The sequence below is a fragment of the Pseudophryne corroboree genome, chromosome 2 (assembly GCF_028390025.1).
Source record: "Pseudophryne corroboree isolate aPseCor3 chromosome 2, aPseCor3.hap2, whole genome shotgun sequence".
In the NCBI taxonomy this organism is placed as follows: Eukaryota; Metazoa; Chordata; class Amphibia; order Anura; family Myobatrachidae; genus Pseudophryne; species Pseudophryne corroboree.
The window spans coordinates 996,083,021-996,101,355 of NC_086445.1; the positions used below are offsets into that span (position 1 = coordinate 996,083,021).

General features: G+C 48.7%; 1 protein-coding gene across 6 annotated transcripts in view; it reads right to left on the reverse strand.

Annotated features, from left to right (window-relative positions):
• Positions 1–18,335, reverse strand: part of CRYZL1 (crystallin zeta like 1) — a 127,462-nt gene that overhangs the window by 23,345 nt on the left and 85,782 nt on the right. For all 6 annotated transcript variants that reach the window (XM_063956508.1, XM_063956502.1, XM_063956507.1 and 3 more), the window contains exons 5-6: positions 17,450–17,494; positions 17,076–17,144 (exon numbers count right to left, since the gene is read on the reverse strand). In XM_063956508.1, coding sequence (XP_063812578.1) covers positions 17,076–17,144; positions 17,450–17,494 — 114 coding nt within the window. The remainder of the gene's footprint in view (positions 1–17,075; positions 17,145–17,449; positions 17,495–18,335) is intronic.

Consider the following 18,335-nt stretch of genomic DNA (forward strand, 5'->3'; position numbering starts at 1 on the left):
GAAACACCTTTTTCTGGACTGTGTCCAGGATCATCCCTAGGAACAGAAGACAAGTCGTCGGAACCAGCTGCGATTTTGGAATATTGAGAATCCAATCGTGCTGCCGCAACACTACCTGAGATAGTGCTACACCGACCTCCAACTGTTCCCTGGATCTTACCCTTATCAGGGAATCGTCCAAGTAAGGGATAACTAAAATTCCCTTCCTTCGAAGGAATATCATCATTTCGGCCATTACCTTGGTAAAGACCCGGGGTGCCGTGGACCATCCATACGGCAGCGTCTGAACTGATAGTGACAGTTCTGTACCATAAACCTGAGGTACCCTTGGTGAGAAGGGTAAATTTTGACATGAAGGTAAGCATCCTTGATGTCCCGAGACATCATGTAGTCCCCTTTTTCCAGGTTCGCAATCACTGCTCTGAGTGACTCAATCTTGAATTTGAACCTCTGTATGTAAGTGTTCAAAGACTTTAGATTTAGAATCGGTCTCACCGAGCCGTCCGGCTTCAGTACCACAACAGTGTGGAATAATACCCCGTTCCCTGTTGCAGGAGGGGTACCTTGATTATCACCTGCTGGGAATACAGCTTGTGAATGGCTTCCAAAACTGTCTCCCTGTCAGAAGGAGACATCGGTAAAGCCGACTTTAGGAAAACGGCGAGGGGGAGACGTCTCGAATTCTAATTTGTACCCCTGAGATATCACCTGAAGGATCCAGGGGTCTACTTGCGAGTGAGCCCACTGCGCGCTGAAATTCATTGAGACGGGCCCCCCACCGTGCCTGATTCTGCTTGTAAAGCCCCAGCGTCATACTGAGGGCTTGGCAGAGGCGGGAGAGGGTTTCTGTTCCTGGGAACTGGCTGATTTCTGCAGCCTTTTTTCTCTCCCTCTGTCACGGGGCAGAAATGAGGAACATTTTGCCCGCTTGTCCACGAAAAGACTGCGCCTGATAATACGGCGTCTTCTCATGTTGAGAGGCGACCTGGGGTACAAACGTGGATTTCCCAGCTGCTGCCGTGGCCACCAGGTCTGAAAGACCGACCCCAAATAACTCCTCCCTTATTAAGGCAATACTTCCAAATGCCGTTTGGAATACGCATCACCTGACCACTGACGTGTCCATAACCCTCTACTGGTAGAAATGGACAACGCACTTAGACTTGATGCCAGTCGGCAAATATTCCGCTGTGCATCACGCATATATAGAAATGCATCTTTTAAATGCTCTATAGGCAAAAATATACTGTCCCTATCTAGGGTATCAATATTTTCAGTCAGGGAATCCGACCACGCCAACCCAGCACTGCACATCCAGGCTGAGGCGATTGCTGGTCGCAGTATAACACCAGTATGTGTGTAAATACATTTTAGGATACCCTCCTGCTTTATCAGCAGGATCCTTAAGGGCGGCCATCTCAGGAGAGGGTAGAGCCCTTACAAGCGTGTGAGCGCTTTATCCACCCTAGGGGGTGTTTCCCAACGCACCCTAACCTCTGGCGGGAAAGGATATAATGCCAATAAAATTTTAGAAATTATCAGTTGTTATCGGGGGAAAACCACGCATCATCACACACCTCATTTAATTTCTCAGATTCAGGAAAACTACAGGTAGTTTTTCCTCACCGAACATAATACCCCTTTTTGGTGGTACTCGTATTATCAGAAATGTGTAAAACATTTTTCATTGCCTCAATCATGTAACGTGTGGCCCTACTGGAAGTCACATTTGTCTCTTCACCGTCGACACTGGAGTCAGTATCCGTGTCGGCGTCTATATCTGCCATCTGAGGTAACGGGCGCTTTAGAGCCCCTGACGGCCTATGAGACGTCTGGACAGGCACAAGCTGAGTAGCCGGCTGTCTCATGTCAACCACTGTCTTTTATACAGAGCTGACACTGTCACGTAATTCCTTCCAACAGTTCATCCACTCAGGTGTCAACCCCCTAGGGGGTGACATCACTATTACAGGCAATCTGCTCCGTCTCCACATCATTTTTCTCCTCATACATGTCGACACAAACGTACCGACATACAGCACACACACAGGGAATGCTCTGATAGAGGACAGGACCCCACTAGCCCTTTGGGGAGACAGAGGGAGAGTTTGCCAGCACACACCAAAGCGCTATATATATACAGGGATAACCTTATATAAGTGTTTTTCCCCTTATAGCTGCTGTATTGTTAATACTGCGCCTAATTAGTGCCCCCCTCTCTTTTTTAACCCTTTCTGTAGTGTAGTGACTGCAGGGGAGAGCCAGGGGAGCTTCCCTCCAACTGAGCTGTGAGGGAAAATGGCGCCAGTGTGCTGAGGAGATAGGCTCCGCCCCTTTTTCGCGGACTTTTCTCCTGCTTTTTTATGGATTCTGGCAGGGGTTAAAATTCATCCATATAGCCCTGGGGGCTATATGTGATGTATTTTCGCCAGCCAAGGTGTTTTTATTGCTGCTCAGGGCGCCCCCCCCCTAGCGCCCTGCACCCTCAGTGACCGAAGTGTGCTGAGGAGCAATGGCGCACAGCTGCAGTGCTGTGCGCTACCTTGGTGAAGACAGGATGTCTGCTGCCGCCGATTTTCCGGACCTCTTCTGTCTTCTGGCTCTGTAAGGGGGCCGGCGGCGCGGCTCTGGGACCCATCCATGGCTGGGCCTGTGATCGTCCCTCTGGAGCTAATGTCCAGTAGCCTAAGAAGCCCAATCCACTCTGCACGCAGGTGAGTTCGCTTCTTCTCCCCTTAGTCCCTCGATGCAGTGAGCCTGTTGCCAGCAGGTCTCACTGAAAATAAAATACCTAAACTAAAACTTTCACTAAGAAGCTCAGGAGAGCCCCTAGTGTGCACCCTTCTCGTTCGGGCACAGAGATCTAACTGAGGCTTGGAGGAGGGTCATAGGGGGAGGAGCCAGTGCACACCAGATAGTCCTAAAGCTTTCTTTAGATGTGCCCAGTCTCCTGCGGAGCCGCTATTCCCCATGGTCCTTACGGAGTCCCCAGCATCCACTTAGGACGTTAGAGAAAACTACCTGTAGTTTTCCTGAATCTGAGAAATTAAATGAGGTGTGTGATGATGCGTGGTTTTCCCCCGATAACAACTGATAATTTCTAAAATGTTATTGGCATTATATCCTTTCCCGCCAGAGGTTAGGGTGCGTTGGGAAACACCCCCTAGGGTGGATAAAGCGCTCACACGCTTGTAAGAACAAGGGCTCTACCCTCTCCTGAGATGGCCGCCCTTAAGGATCCTGCTGATAGAAAGCAGGAGGGCATCCTAAAAGGTATTTACACACATACTGGTGTTATACTGCGACCAGCAATCGCCTCAGCCTGGATGTGCAGTGCTGGGTTGGCGTGGTCGGATTCCCTGACTGAAAATATTGATACCCTAGATAGGGACAGTATATTATTGCCTATAGAGCATTTAAAAGATGCATTTCTATATATGCGTGATGCACAGCGGAATATTTGCCGACTGGCATCAAGTCAAAGTGTGTTGTCCATTTCTACCAGTAGAGGGTTATGGACACGACAGTGGTCAGGTGATGCGGATTCCAAACGGCATTTGGAAGTATTGCCTTATTAAGGGGAGGAGTTATTTGGGGTCGGTCTTTCAGACCTGGTGGCCACGGCAACAGCTGGGAAATCCACGTTTGTACCCCAGGTCGCCTCTCAACATGAGAAGACGCCGTATTATCAGGCGCAGTCTTTTCGTGGGCAAGCGGGCAAAAGGTTCCTCATATCTGCCCCGTAACAGAGGGAGAGGAAAAAGGCTGCAGAAATCAGCCAGTTCCCAGGAACAGAAACCCTCTCCCGCCTCTGCCAAGCCCTCAGTATGACGCTGGGGCTTTACAAGCAGAATCAGGCACGGTGGGGGCCCGTCTCAATGAATTTCAGCGCGCAGTGGGCTCACTCGCAAGTAGACCCCTGGATCCTTCAGGTGATATCTCAGGGGTACAAATTGGAATTCGAGACGTCTCCCCCTCGCCGTTTCCTAAAGTCGGCTTTACCGATGTCTCCTTCTGACAGGGAGACAGTTTTGGAAGCCATTCACAAGCTGTATTCCCAGCAGGTGATAATCAAGGTACCCCTCCTGCAACAGGGAACGGGGTATTATTCCACACTGTTGTGGTACCGAAGCCGGACGGCTCGGTGAGACCGATTCTAAATCTAAAATCTTTGAACACTTACATACAGAGGTTCAAATTCAAGATTGAGTCACTCAGAGCAGTGATTGCGAACCTGGAAGAAGAGGACTACATGATGTCTCGGTACATCAAGGATGCTTACCTTCATGTCCCAATTTACCCTTCTCACCAAGGGTACCTCAGGTTTATGGTACAGAACTGTCACTATCAGTTTCAGACGCTGCCGTAGGGATGGTCCACGGCACCCCGGGTCTTTACCAAGGTAATGGCCGAAATGATGATACTCCTTCGAAGGAAGGGAATTTTAGTTATCCCTTACTTGGACGATTCCCTGATAAGGGTAAGATCCAGGGAACAGTTGGAGGTCGGTGTAGCACTATCTCAGGTAGTGTTGCGGCAGCACGATTGGATTCTCAATATTCCAAAATCGCAGCTGATTCCGACGACTCGTCTTCTGTTCTTAGGGATGATCCTGGACACAGTTCAGAAAAAGGTGTTTCTCCCGGAGGAGAAAGTCAGGGAGTTATCCGAGCTAGTCGGGAACCTCCTATAACCGAGCCAAGTCTCAGTACATCAATGAGATGGTTCTGGAAAAAATGGTGGCTTCCTATGAAGCAATCCCATGCGGCAGATTCCACGCAAGAACTTTCCAGTGGGACCTGCTGGACAAATGGTCTGGGTCGCATCTTCAGATGCATCAGCGGATAACCCTGTCACCAAGCACAAGGGTGTCTCTCCTGTGGTGGTTGCAGAGTGCTCATCTTCTAGAGGGCCGCACATTCAGGACTGGGTCCTGGTGACCACGGATGCCAGCCTGCGAGGCTGGGGAGCAGTCACACAGGGAAGGAATTTCCAGAGCTTATGGTCAAGCCTGGAGACATCACTTCACATAAATATCCTGAAGCTAAGGGACATTTACAATGCTCTAAGCTCAGCAAGACCTCTGCTTCAAGGTCACCCGGAGTTGATCCATTCGGACAACATCACGGCAGTCACCCACGTAAACAGACAGGGTGACACAAGAAGCAGAAGGGCAATGGCAGAAGCTGCAAGGATTCTTCGCTGGGCGGAAAATCATGTGATAGCACTGTCAGCAGTATTCATTCCGGGAGTGGACAACTGGGAAGCAGACTTCCTCAGCAGACACGACCTCCACCCGGGAGAGTGGGGACTTCACCCAGAAGTCTTCCACATGTTTATAAAACTCGACAAGTATTGCGCCAGGTCAAGGGACCCTCAGGCAATAGCTGTAGACGCTCTGGTAACACAGTGGGTGTACCAGTCAGTGTATGTGTTCCCTCCTCTGCCTCTCATAACCAAGGTACTGAGAATTATAAGATGGAGAGGAGTAAGCACTATATCGTGGCTCCGGATTGGCCAAGAAGGACTTGGTAACCGGAACTTCAAGAGATGCTCACGGAGGATCCGTGGCCTCTACCTCTAAGAAGGGACCTGCTCCAGTAAGGACCCTGTCTGTTCCAAGACTTACCGCGGCTGCGTTTAACGGCAGGGCGGTTGAACGCCGGATCCTGAAGGAAAAAGGCATTCCGGATGAAGTCATCCCTATCCTGATCAAAGCCAGGAAAGATATAACCGCAAAACATTATCACCGCATTTGGCGAAAATATGTTGCGTGGTGCGAGGCCAGTAAGGCCCCGACGGAGGAATTTTCAACTAGGTCGATTCCTACATTTCCTGCAAACAGGAGTGTCTAAGGGCCTGAAATGGGGTTCCATTAAGGTTCAAATTTCGGCCCTGTCAATTTTCTTCCAAAAAGAACTAGCTTCAGTCCCTGAAGTTCAGACGTTTGTGAAAGGGGTACTGTATATACAGCCTCCTTTTGTGCCTCCAGTGGCACCTTGGGATCTAAATGTAGTTTTTGGGTTCCAAAAGTCACATTGGTTTGAACCACTTAAATATGTGGAGTTAAAATATCTCACATGGAAAGTGGTCATGCTGTTGGCCCTGGCCTGGGCCAGGTGCGTGTCAGAATTGGCGGCTTTATCCTGTAAAAGCCCTCATCTGATTTTCCATTCGGACAGGGCGGAATTGAGGACTTGTCCTCAGTTTCTCCCTAAGGTGGTTTTCAGCGTTTCACCTGAATCAACCTATTGTGGTGCCTGCGGCTACTAGGGACTTGGAGGACTCCAAGTTGCTAGACGTTGTCAGAGCCCTGGAAATATAGGTTTCCAGGACGGCTGGAGTCAGAAAATCTGACTCGTTGTTTATTCTGTATGCACCCAACAAGCTGGGTGCTCCTGCTGCTAAGCAGACTATTGCTCGTTGGATTTGTAGTACAATTCAGCTTGCACATTCTGTGGCAGGCTTGCCACAGCCAAAATCTGTAAAAGCCCATTCCACAAGGAAGGTGGGCTCATCTTGGGCGGCTGCCCGAGGGGTCTCGGCTTTACAACTTTGCCGAGCAGCTACTTGGTCAGGAGCAAATACGTTTGTAAAATTCTACAAATTTGATACCCTGGCTGAGGAGGACCGGGAGTTCTCTCATTTGGTGCTGCAGAGTCATCCGCACTCTCCCGCCCGTTTGGGAGCTTTGGTATAATCCCCATGGTCCTTACGGAGTCCCCAGCATCCACTTAGGACGTTAGAGAAAATAAGAATTTACTTACCGATAATTCTATTTCTCGTAGTCCGTAGTGGATGCTGGGCGCCCATCCCAAGTGCGGATTGTCTGCAATACTGGTACATAGTTATTGTTACCAAAAAATCGGGTTATTGCTGTAGTGAGCCATCTTTTCTAGAGGCTCCTCTGTTATCATGCTGTTAACTGGGTTTAGATCACAAGTTATATGGTGTGATTGGTGTGGCTGGTATGAGTCTTACCCGGGATTCAAAATCCTTCCTTATTCTGTACGCTCGTCCGGGCACAGTATCCTAACTGAGGCTTGGAGGAGGGTCATAGGGAGAGGAGCCAGTGCACACCAGGTAGTTCTAAAGCTTTACTTTTGTGCCCAGTCTCCTGCGGAGCCGCTATTCCCCATGGTCCTTACGGAGTCCCCAGCATCCACTACGGACTACGAGAAATAGAATTATCGGTAAGTAAATTCTTATTTTTAATCAGCAGAAACTGCTTGTGTCCTATTGGCATAGTTATGCGTATAAGATGCATTTACGGTAAAAAAAAAGAAAAGAAAAAAAAAAAAGACACCCAATGTTAGCAGAGCTGCCTGGGAGCTGACAGCACACTTACGCCATGCATCTTGCGGTGCATGCACAATGCTGACATGCCTTACAAATGAATGTGCCTTCTGGGTTCCCTTTCCCCAACCACATCCAGAATGAGCTATTCATTTACATACAGTAGTGTACTTGCCATGTTGTGTTTGTCATTTACTAAGCAGTACACCCAGTCCGTGAAATTACAAGTCTCACAGGGGGTGGGATTGGGAGTTGGGGTGGCTGCCTATTTAAGCAATGAGGAGGCCCGAGAAAAAGCACAGTAAACTCAGTCTCATAAACATAAGACTCTTGTAATTTAAAAAGCCACACTTGTATATCTGTATAAAAAGTAGCATTCACAGCTCTTTTTATCATTTTGACTGTATATCTGTGTGCATGTTTGAGCCTGTACATGAAGCATGACAGAACTTGTTTTGGGAAAATTAGAAAAAAGCTGTGGATGCTACTTTTTACACAGATATACAATATAAGTGTGTCTTATACGGGAATTGCTCGCGGGCATGGTAACCATTGGCGATACCACTATGCCAAGAGAGCCATGGAGACAGGTGACTGACACCTGCAGTGACATAGTGATGTCGCTCATTGTAAAAAAAAATAAGAATTTACTCACCGGTAATTCTATTTCTCGTAGTCCGTAGTGGATGCTGGGAACTCCGTAAGGACCATGGGGAATAGCGGGCTCCGCAGGAGACTGGGCACTCTAAAAGAAAGATTAGGTACTATCTGGTGTGCACTGGCTCCTCCCTCTATGCCCCTCCTCCAGACCTCAGTTAGGGAAACTGTGCCCGGAAGAGCTGACACAATAAGGAAAGGATTTGGAATCCCGGGTAAGACTCATACCAGCCACACCAATCACACCGTACAACTCGTGATACTATACCCAGTTAACAGTATGAATAACAACTGAGCCTCACGAAAAGATGGCTCATAACAATAACCCTTTAGTTAGGCAATAACTATATACAAGTATTGCAGACAATCCGCACTTGGGATGGGCGCCCAGCATCCACTACGGACTACGAGAAATAGAATTACCGGTGAGTAAATTCTTATTTTCTCTGACGTCCTAGTGGATGCTGGGAACTCCGTAAGGACCATGGGGATTATACCAAAGCTCCCAAACGGGCGGGAGAGTGCGGATGACTCTGCAGCACCGAATGAGCAAACTCAAGGTCCTCCTCAGCCAGGGTATCAAACTTGTAGAATTTTGCAAATGTGTTTGAACCCCGACCAAGTAGCAGCTCGGCAAAGCTGTAAAGCCGAGACCCCTCGGGCAGCCGCCCAAGAAGAGCCCACCTTCCTCGTGGAATGGGCTTTTACTGATTTAGGATGCGGCAGTCCAGCCGCAGAATGTGCAAGTTAAATCGTGCTATAGATCCAGCGAGCAATAGTCTGCTTTGAAGCAGGAGCACCCAGCTTGTTGGGTGCATACAGGATAAATAGCGAGTCAGTATTCCTGACTCTAGCCATCCTGGAAACATAGATTTTCAGGGCCCCGACTACTTCCAGCAACTTGGAATCCTCCAAGTCCCGAGTAGCCGCAGGCACCACAATAGGGTGGTTCAAATGAAACGCGGATACCACCTAGGAAGAAAATGGGAACGAGTCCACAATTCCGCCCTATCCATATGAAAAATCAGATAAGGGCTTTTACATGAGAAAGCCGCCAATTCTGATACACGCCTGGCCGAAGCCAAGGCCAACAGCATGACCACTTTCCGCGTGAGATATTTTTGCTCCGCGGTTTTAAGTGGCTCAACCAATGCGACTTTAGGAAATCCAACACCACGTTGAGATCCCAAGGTGCCACTGGAGGCACAAAAGGGGGCTGAATATGCAGCACTCCTTTTAACAAGAGTCCGAACTTTAGGCAGTGAAGCCAGTTCTTTTTGGAAGAAAATCGACAGAGCCAAAATCTGGACCTTAATGGAACCCAATTTTAGGCCCATAGTCACCCCTGACTGTAGGAAGTGCAGAAATCGACCAAGCTGAAATTCCTTCGTTGGGGCCTTCCAGGCCTCACACCAAGCAACATATTTCCGCCATATGCGGTGATAATGTTTTGCGGTCACATCCTTCCTAGCTTTAATCAGCGTAGGAATGACTTCCTCCGGACTGCCCTTTTCCTTTAGGATCCGGTGTTCAACCGCCATGCCGTCAAACGCAGCCGCGGTAAGTCTTGGAACAGACAGGGCCCCTGCAGTAGCAGGTCCTGTCTAAGCGGCAGAGGCCGAGGGTCCTCTGAGATCATTTCTTGAAGTTCTGGGTACCAAGCTCTTCTTGGCCAATCCGGAACAATGAGTATAGTTCCTACTCCTCTCCTTCTTATTATTCTCAGTACCTTGGGTACGACAGAAAGAGGAGGGAAACATATAAACCGACTGGTACACCCACGGTGTCACTAGAGCGTCCACAGCTATCGCCTGAGGGTCCCTTGACCTGGCGCAATATCTTTTTAGCTTTTTGGTGAGGCGGGACGCCATCATGTCCACCTGTGGCCGTTTCCAACGGTTCACAATTAGCTGGAAGACTTCTGGATGAAGTCCCCACTCTCCCGGGTGGAGGTCGTGCCTGCTGAGGAAGTCTGCTTCCCAGTTGTCCACTCCCGGAATGAACACTGCTGACAGTGCTATCACGTGATTCTCCGCTCAAAGAATCCTTGTGGCTTCTGCCATTGCTACCCTGCTTCTTGTGCCGTCCTGGCGGTTTACATGGGCGACCGCTGTGATGTTGTCTGACTGAATCAGAACCGGTTGTTTTTGAAGCAGGGGTTCTGCTTGACTCAGGGCGTTGTAAATGTCCCTTAGTTCCAGAATATTTATGTGTAGGGAAGTTTCCTGACTTGACCATTGTCCTTCAAAGTTTCTTCCCTGGGTGACTGCCCCCCAACCTCGGAGGCTTGCATCCGTGGTCACCAGGACCCAGTCCTGTATGCCGAATCTGCGGCCTTCGAGCAGATGAGCACTCTGCAGCCACCACAGCAGAGACACCCTGGCCCTCGGGGACAGGGTAATTAAACGATGCATCTGGAGATGCGATCCGGACCACTTGTCCAACAGATCCCACTGGAAGATCCTTGCATGGAATCTGCCGAAGGGACTTGATTCGTAAGAAGCTACCATCTTTCCCAGGACTCGCGTGCAGTGATGCACCAACACCTGCTTTGGTTTCAGGAGGTCCCTGACCAGAGATGATAATTCCTGGGCCTTCTCCTCCGGGAGAAATTCTTCTGTTCTGTGTCCAGAATCATGCCCAAGAACAGCAGACGCGTCGCAGGAATCAGCTGCGACTTTGGGATATTCAGAATCCAGCCGTGCTGATGCAGCACTTCCTGAGATAGTGCCACGCCGACTAGCAACTGCTCCTTGGACCTCGCCTTTATAAGGAGATCGTCCAAGTACGGAATAATCATGACTCCCTTCTTTCGGAGGAGCATCATCATTTCGGCCATTACCTTGGTAAATACCCACAGTGCCATGGACAGACCAGACGGCAACGTCTGGAATTGGTAATGACAGTCCTGTACCACAACCTTGAGGTACTTTGAACTTGAACTTTTTTATATAAATGTTCAAGGATTTTAAATTTAGAATGGGTCTCACCGAACCGTCTGGTTTCGGTACCACAACATTTTGGAATAGTAACCCCGTCCCTGTTGAAGGAGGGGTACCTTGATTATCACCTGCTGAAGATACAGCTTGTGAATTGCCGCCAGTACTACCTCCCTTTCTCTGAGGTCAGCAGTCAAGGCTGATTTGAGGTAACGGCGAGGGGGAATCGCCTCGAACTCCAGCTTGTATCCCTGTGATACTACTTGCAGAACCCAGGGATCCATCTGTGAGCGAGCCCACTGGTCGCTGAAGTTCCGTAGACGCGCCCCCACCGCACCTGGCTCAGCCTGTGGAGCCCCAGCGTCATGCGGTGGACTTAGAGGAAGCGGGGGAAGATTTTTGATCCTGGGAACTGGCTGTCTGGTGCAGCCTTTTTCCTTCTTCCCTTGCCTCTGGCAGAAAGGAAGCGCCTTTGACCCGCTTGCTTTTCTGAGGCCGAAAGGACTGTACCTGATAATACGGTGCTTTCTTAGGCTGTGAGGGAACCTGAGGTAAAAATTTTGACTTCCCAGCTGTTGCTGTGGATACGAGGTCCGAGAGACCATCCCCAAACAATTCCTCACCCTTATAAGGCAGAATCTCCATGTGCCTTTTAGATCCATGCTGAGGCAATTGCAGGTCACAGTATAGTACCTGAGTGTGTATATACAGACTTCAGGATTTCCTCCTGCTTTCTATCAGCAGGCTCCTTCAAGGTGGCCGTATCCTGAGACGGCAGTGCCACCTTTTTTGACAAACGTGTGAGCGCCTTATCCACCCTAGGGGATATCTCCCAACGTGACCTATCCGCTGGCGGGAAAGGGTACGCCATCAGTAACTTTTTAGAAATTACCAGTTTCTTATCGGGGGAAACCCACGCTTCTTCACACACTTCATTCAATTCATCTGATGGGGGAACAAAACACTGGCTGCTTTTTCTCCCCAAACATAAAACCCCTTTTTAGTGGTACTTGGGTTAATGTCAGAAATGTGGAACACATTTTTTATTGCCGAAATCATGCAACGGATGCCCCTAGTGGATTTTGTATATGTCTCAACCTCGTCGACACTGTAGTCAGACTCCGTGTCGACATCTGTGTCTGCCATCTGAGGTAGCGGGCGTTTTTGAGCCCCTGATGGCCTTTGAGATGCCTGGGCAGGCGCGGGCTGAGAAGCCGGCTGTCCCATGGCTGTTACGTCATCCAGCCTTTTATGTAAGGAGTTGACACTGTCGGTTAATACCTTCCACATATCCACCCACTCTGGTGTCGGCCCCGCAGGGGGTGACATCACATTTATCGGCACCTGCTCCGCCTCCACATAAGCCTCCTCATCAAACAAGTCGACACAGCCGTACCGACACACCGCACACACACAGGGAATGCTCTGACTGAGGACAGGACCCCACAAAGTCCTTTGGGGAGACAGAGAGAGAGTATGCCAGCACACACCACAGCGCTATTTAATCAGGGATTTACACTAATAGAAAGTGATTTATCCCTATAGCTGCTTTTTTATATACAGTTTGCGCCTAAATTTAGTGCCCCCCCCTCTCTTTTTAACCCTTTGAGCCTGGAAACTGCAGGGGAGAGCCTGGGGAGCTGTCTTCCAGCTGCACTGTGAAGAGAAAATGGCGCCAGTGTGCTGAGGGAGATAGCCCCGCCCCTTTTTCGGCGGACTTCTCTCGCTCTTATAATTGTATTATGGCAGGGGATTTTTACACATATATAGCTTATTAGGCTATATTATGTGTTGTTTGCCAAAGTTAAGGTACTCTAATTGCAGCCCAGGGCGCCCCCCCCCCAGCGCCCTGCACCCATCAGTGACCGGAGTATGTGGTGTGCATAGGGAGCAATGGCGCACAGCTGCAGTGCTGTGCGCTACCTTAATGAAGACCGAAGTCTTCAGCCGCCGATTTCCAAGACGTTCTTCTTGCTTCTGGCTCTGTAAGGGGGACGGCGGCGCGGCTCCGGGACCAGACGACCGAGGCTGGGCCTGTGTTCGATCCCTCTGGAGCTAATGGTGTCCAGTAGCCTAAGAAGCCCAAGCTAGCTGCAAGCAGGTAGGTTCGCTTCTTCTCCCCTTAGTCCCTCGTAGCAGTGAGTCTGTTGCCAGCAGATCTCACTGAAAATAAAAAACCTAACAAATACTTTCTTTACTAGGAGCTCAGGAGAGCCCCTAGTGTGCAACCAGCTCGGGCCGGGCACAGATTCTAACTGGGGTCTGGAGGAGGGGCATAGAGGGAGGAGCCAGTGCACACCAGATAGTACCTAATCTTTCTTTTAGAGTGCCCAGTCTCCTGCGGAGCCCGCTGTTCCCCATGGTCCTTACGGAGTTCCCAGCATCCACTAGGACGTCAGAGAAACTTACATTTTTTATAGTGCTGTGTGTCCCAACTCTATCGCGGATTGTACTGATTTTTCTTCCTTTAGAGAGCTGTGTAGAACTCTGAACTGTGCTTTTCTTTGTGTGCGTTGGAGATGCTGAGCAAATCTTTTTCTGTGTTCACATTTCTACTTAATGTAGGGATAATTTTATACAGCACTCCAGGGGAGCTTCCAGTTGTAAGGCATGTTGTCACTGGGTTCCTGCTGTTCTGATAATTTCGTACTCCACCCTGCAGTATTACTGTATAAAAAAAAAGAACTACTGTATTTACTGTGCATCTGCCCGCTTGTCAGGGCTTGCTTCATTGTACAGTATACTGTAGTGTCACATCCATCTGCTGCTATTCAAAACTGTACTGTAGTTATTCAAGAGTGGAACAATCTCGCCTTACTTCGCCAACCTGCTATTTGTATGGCGCTACTAAGATGCCTGTATGGCGCAACAGCAGCAACGAGGAGCATGGCTAAATCTGTATACCTGCTAAGGAGGAAAATACCCAACTCCACCGATATCCAATAAAAATGGAAGCTGTTTTATGAATTTATGTCATTGTGGATATTGGGGGTCATTCTGACCCGATCGCAAGCTGCAGTTTATCGCAGCGATCGGGTCAAAACTGCATGCGCCGGTGCCGCAGTGCGCCGGCGCATGCCAGGCGGTTGAGGGCCGTCACTGAGCTACGATCGCCTCTGCCTGATTGACAGGCAGAGGCGGTCGCTGTGCGGTGGGGGGAGGGGGCGGAACAGCGGCATTTGGCCGCCGTTTCGTGGGCGCGGTCCGGCTAACGCAGGCATAGCTGGACCGTGTGGGGGGCGGGCCGCAGCGGCTGCGTGACGTCACACGCAGCCGCTGCGGGCCGGGGAGCGAGGAGTAGCTCCTGGCCAGCACGCTAAAGATGTGCTGGTCGGGAGCTACTCCTATAGTGCAAAAGCATCGCCGCTGTGCGATGCTTTTGCACTTCTGCGGTGGGGAGCCAACACTGACATGCGGGGCGGGATAGCCCTGTGCTGGGCGTCCCCCCGCATGTCTATTGTCATGATCGTCATGCTAAATTTTGCAGGGCTACGATCAACTCGGAATGACCCCCATTATCTAATAACAAATTTAGGGCACAAACTGCTAGATTGTATACAATAGTTTATAGTGCAGCTCCTAACACAGTATAGACTGAAATTCTTAAAAACAACCTTAGCATCTGGTGGGTCTCAAGAGGAGACCACCTAGAGAGCGCAATTAATCAATTAGTCTTAGCTAAAAGACTGGATCAAAATAGTATATAAGGCAGACTATCTAGTTATGGATTACGAGCAGATTTATTATACGATCAATAAAATAGAATAATTAAGACATAATCCAGAATTATTAAATAAACAAAAATCTAAAAACACACTTAAAAGCATACAAACTGGTGTAGATAAATTGGACAATGTGCATACTCATATTGTAATCAATACTGACCACCCGTGCAGTTGCTGGGCAAAGAATTACGATTAGTAAAATCTCCAAGTAGAAATTGATTTACGCTCCTTTCCAACTCCTGGAAATATTAATAGATGGTAGTGTGTTGTGTATGTCATACGTGGAACGTAGCAAACACTTGTTCCAGCACAATCGGTAAATCGCGTAACACTCCATGCAGATGCCGACAGCAATGCAAAAAAAGAGGTCCTGGTGTCTTATGCACGTATAGGTAGTATCAATTGGGTCTATTCATGAAGCAGTGAAAAAAAGAGTGGAGAAGTGAGCCAGGAAAGATGTTGCTCATGGCAACCAATCAGCGGCTACGTATAATTTTTTAGAATTCCCATGATAAATGTTACTTTAAAGCAGATTGGTTGGCATGAGCAACTTCCTCACTGGCTCACTTCTCCACTCTTTCAATGCTGAAAGCCACTTGTGGACACTGACAGTGATTCCGTTTAGCAGCAGACAGGTAAATAGAACCTCAGGCAGTAATCTTGGAGACTGGAGTCTGATTAGAAGAACCCAACGCGTTTCTCTGCTATCACACATACTGCTTTCTTATTGGCTTTAAGAATAGCGCCTGTTTTAGCACCTAATTCTTTTTATTTTTATAATCCAGTCTGATTGAAATTGGTTGATCAGGATGGGAAAATCAGACTGGCCAATGACAGATATGTGAGGTCATCAGCCGACTTAAGGGTAGCGTAGAACGGTCACATGTGCAACCACATCCGGACGCTCACAGTAGTGCTTGAACAACTAGGAAGCGTAGTCTTTGGCGTGTGTGGTTAAATTGGTTACACATACAGCTATCTGCCTAGAAGTCAGATGGAACCATGTGTGGCCAATGTAAGACATTTATAAACACTAGAACGTCCAGAAGAGAGATGACCTACAACGCCCTTTCCATAAACCAGACTCCAGCATCTGTGGAATCACACAGTTTGCAGATCAGGAGTTTTGTGTCTGGAATAGGCAGATGACCCTGGAGAAGCATTCAGGAAAGACAGATCAGGACACGGCCCTGGAGCAGGAAGCACAGGATTAGTGAGCAGAGGAAGAGCAAGCCACAGACACAACCCAGGAAGCTGCAATTCTGCTTTCACTGGGGAGGTGGAAGAATGTGAAAATGGATTCAGAAAACAGAATAATGGGGGTCATTCCGAGTTGATTGCTCGCTAGCTATTTTTTGCAGGGCAGCAAACAGATAGTCGCCGCCTACAGAGGAGTGTATTTTTGCTTTGCAAGTGTGCGAACGCTTGTGCAGCCGAGCGGTACAAAAAAGTTTTGGCCAGTTTCTGAGTAGGTCTGAACTTACTCAGCCGCTGCGATCACATCAGCCTGTCCGAACCCGGAATTGACGTCAGACACCCGCCCTGCAAACGCTTGGACACGCCTGCATTTTTCAAACCACTCCCTGAAAACAGTCAGTTGACACCCATAAACGCCCTCTTCCTGTCAATCTTCTTGCGATCGACTGTGCGAATGGATTCTTCGTTAAATCCATCGCCTAGCAACGATCCGCTTTGTACCCGTATGATGCTCCTGCGCATTGCGGTGCATACGCATGCGCAGTTTTGCCGAGTTCTGACCCGATTGCAGCGCTGCAAAAAAAAAGCTAGCATGCGATCAGGTCGGAATGACCCCCAATATTCCTGACGTCTTCTGGTAAAAAGTATACTGTAGTATATATTTTTTGTTTTCGAAAATAAAAAAATATTTCATTTTTAGGCAGCTTATAGCCACTTTGCCCTCCCTCTCTGAATACTAAATGAATCCAGCAGGGAGTCCAGTCATTGGGGATCACTATTAAAGAAGGAGCTTCTGTACTAACGGGAATCACTATGAAAGAATGGCGGGAAGTGCACCCTCTCCACACAGCCAGCAGAACCACGACTTGGGAGGTACTCACTCCAGCCTATAGGTCTATACTCCCACTACAGCCCCGGTCCCGTACCCTAGTAGTGCACAGTTGCAAGTCACGTTTAGGGCTGGAAAAAGACGCACAGTGTGAAGCAATGAGCATACCTACAAAAAAATAAAATACAAGTTTTGCCTGAAAATAGCCGCAAGTCACGTTTATGCCCAATTCTGCGTAAGTCCAATAGTGTAATGTTCTTGTGCTCTTGCTTTCCTGCAAAATCAGTGTTTCAACACTTGTTCTGGGGATCAAATTAGGGGATAGGAGATGTTGCAGGATGGTTGGCAAATCTTGTGCAAAATAAAAATGTAATTAAAAACAGGACACGTGAGCACAGGCTGAGAAACGCAGGTTACCAAGACGGAACTCACCCAAATGGTGCTCATGAACCCAGACGGCTTCACACAGACCGGACTCTTCACAGTCCAGTGGCAAAATTCCTGTTGGACAAAATTGTGTTAAACTTACATTATTATTTGTTAACTGAGGGCCTATGACATGCTGGATTAGCACCTTAATCTTTTTTTTTCTTTTTTTTTTTCTTTCAAGCTTTATTGAGCGAAGGTCATTGCTCATAAACAGGCATGATCAATTCTGGGACAAAGGCAAGCAGAAAACTTTGGCCCACACTTAGATCAAAGGCAGATATCAGGACTGATGCAGCACTAGTACTACTATTATGTACAATGGGACGGGAACACCTCTGTTAAATTGTTATATCTCCCAAAATAAATCAAGTACTTACCTATAGCTTCGTCATCTGGCTGGAAGAATGACACCTTGGGTCCCACTACAACAACAAAAGGACATTTACAATATGGCATACACTGCCAGAATACCAGTGTCGGTATGCTGACCGGTGGTCTCATGACCGCCGGTTAAGCATACCACACCCGGCTCCACCAAGGGGTTGATTTAAACCCTTCAGTGGTATGCCCGGAAAAGTTCCGGGGCCAGCTGCGCTGTGCAGACTGGCAGCCCTGGAAATTTTCCGGGGCATGCCACTGCTGCCCCTCCTTCCTCCTTGCACTCCGAGCGGCGGTGGACTTTTGCAGAATGACGTGATCGTGTCATTCTGTAAAAGTTCACCGGCCGAACGGAGTGCAACGCAGGATGGGGGGAGAGGATTTTAGTGCTTGCGGGCTAGTGCCCGCCAACAAATGCTACCCCTAGGGATGGCCATCGGTGGGTTATCCATTGATGGTCACCATCGATGGATAACCTCGATGGTGTAAAACCATCTGGAATGGATCCATCGATGGTTTTACCCTTCGATGGTCATCCCTGCATTACTGTACAAATGCGGGCGAACCAGGGGGCGTGGCTTAGTTGGTGTCAGGGGTGGAGCTAAGTTCTGTGCCCTGACACTTTGAGAAAAAAAATAAGATTTTACTTACCGATAAATCTATTTCTCATAGTCCGTAGTGGATGCTGGGGACTCCGTCAGGACCATGGGGAATAGCGGCTCCGCAGGAGACAGGGCACAAAAGCAAGCTTTTAGGATCACATGGTGTGTACTGGCTCCTCCCCCTATGACCCTCCTCCAAGCCTCAGTTAGGTACTGTGCCCGGACGAGCGTACACAATAAGGAAGGATCTTGAATCCCGGGTAAGACTCATACCAGCCACACC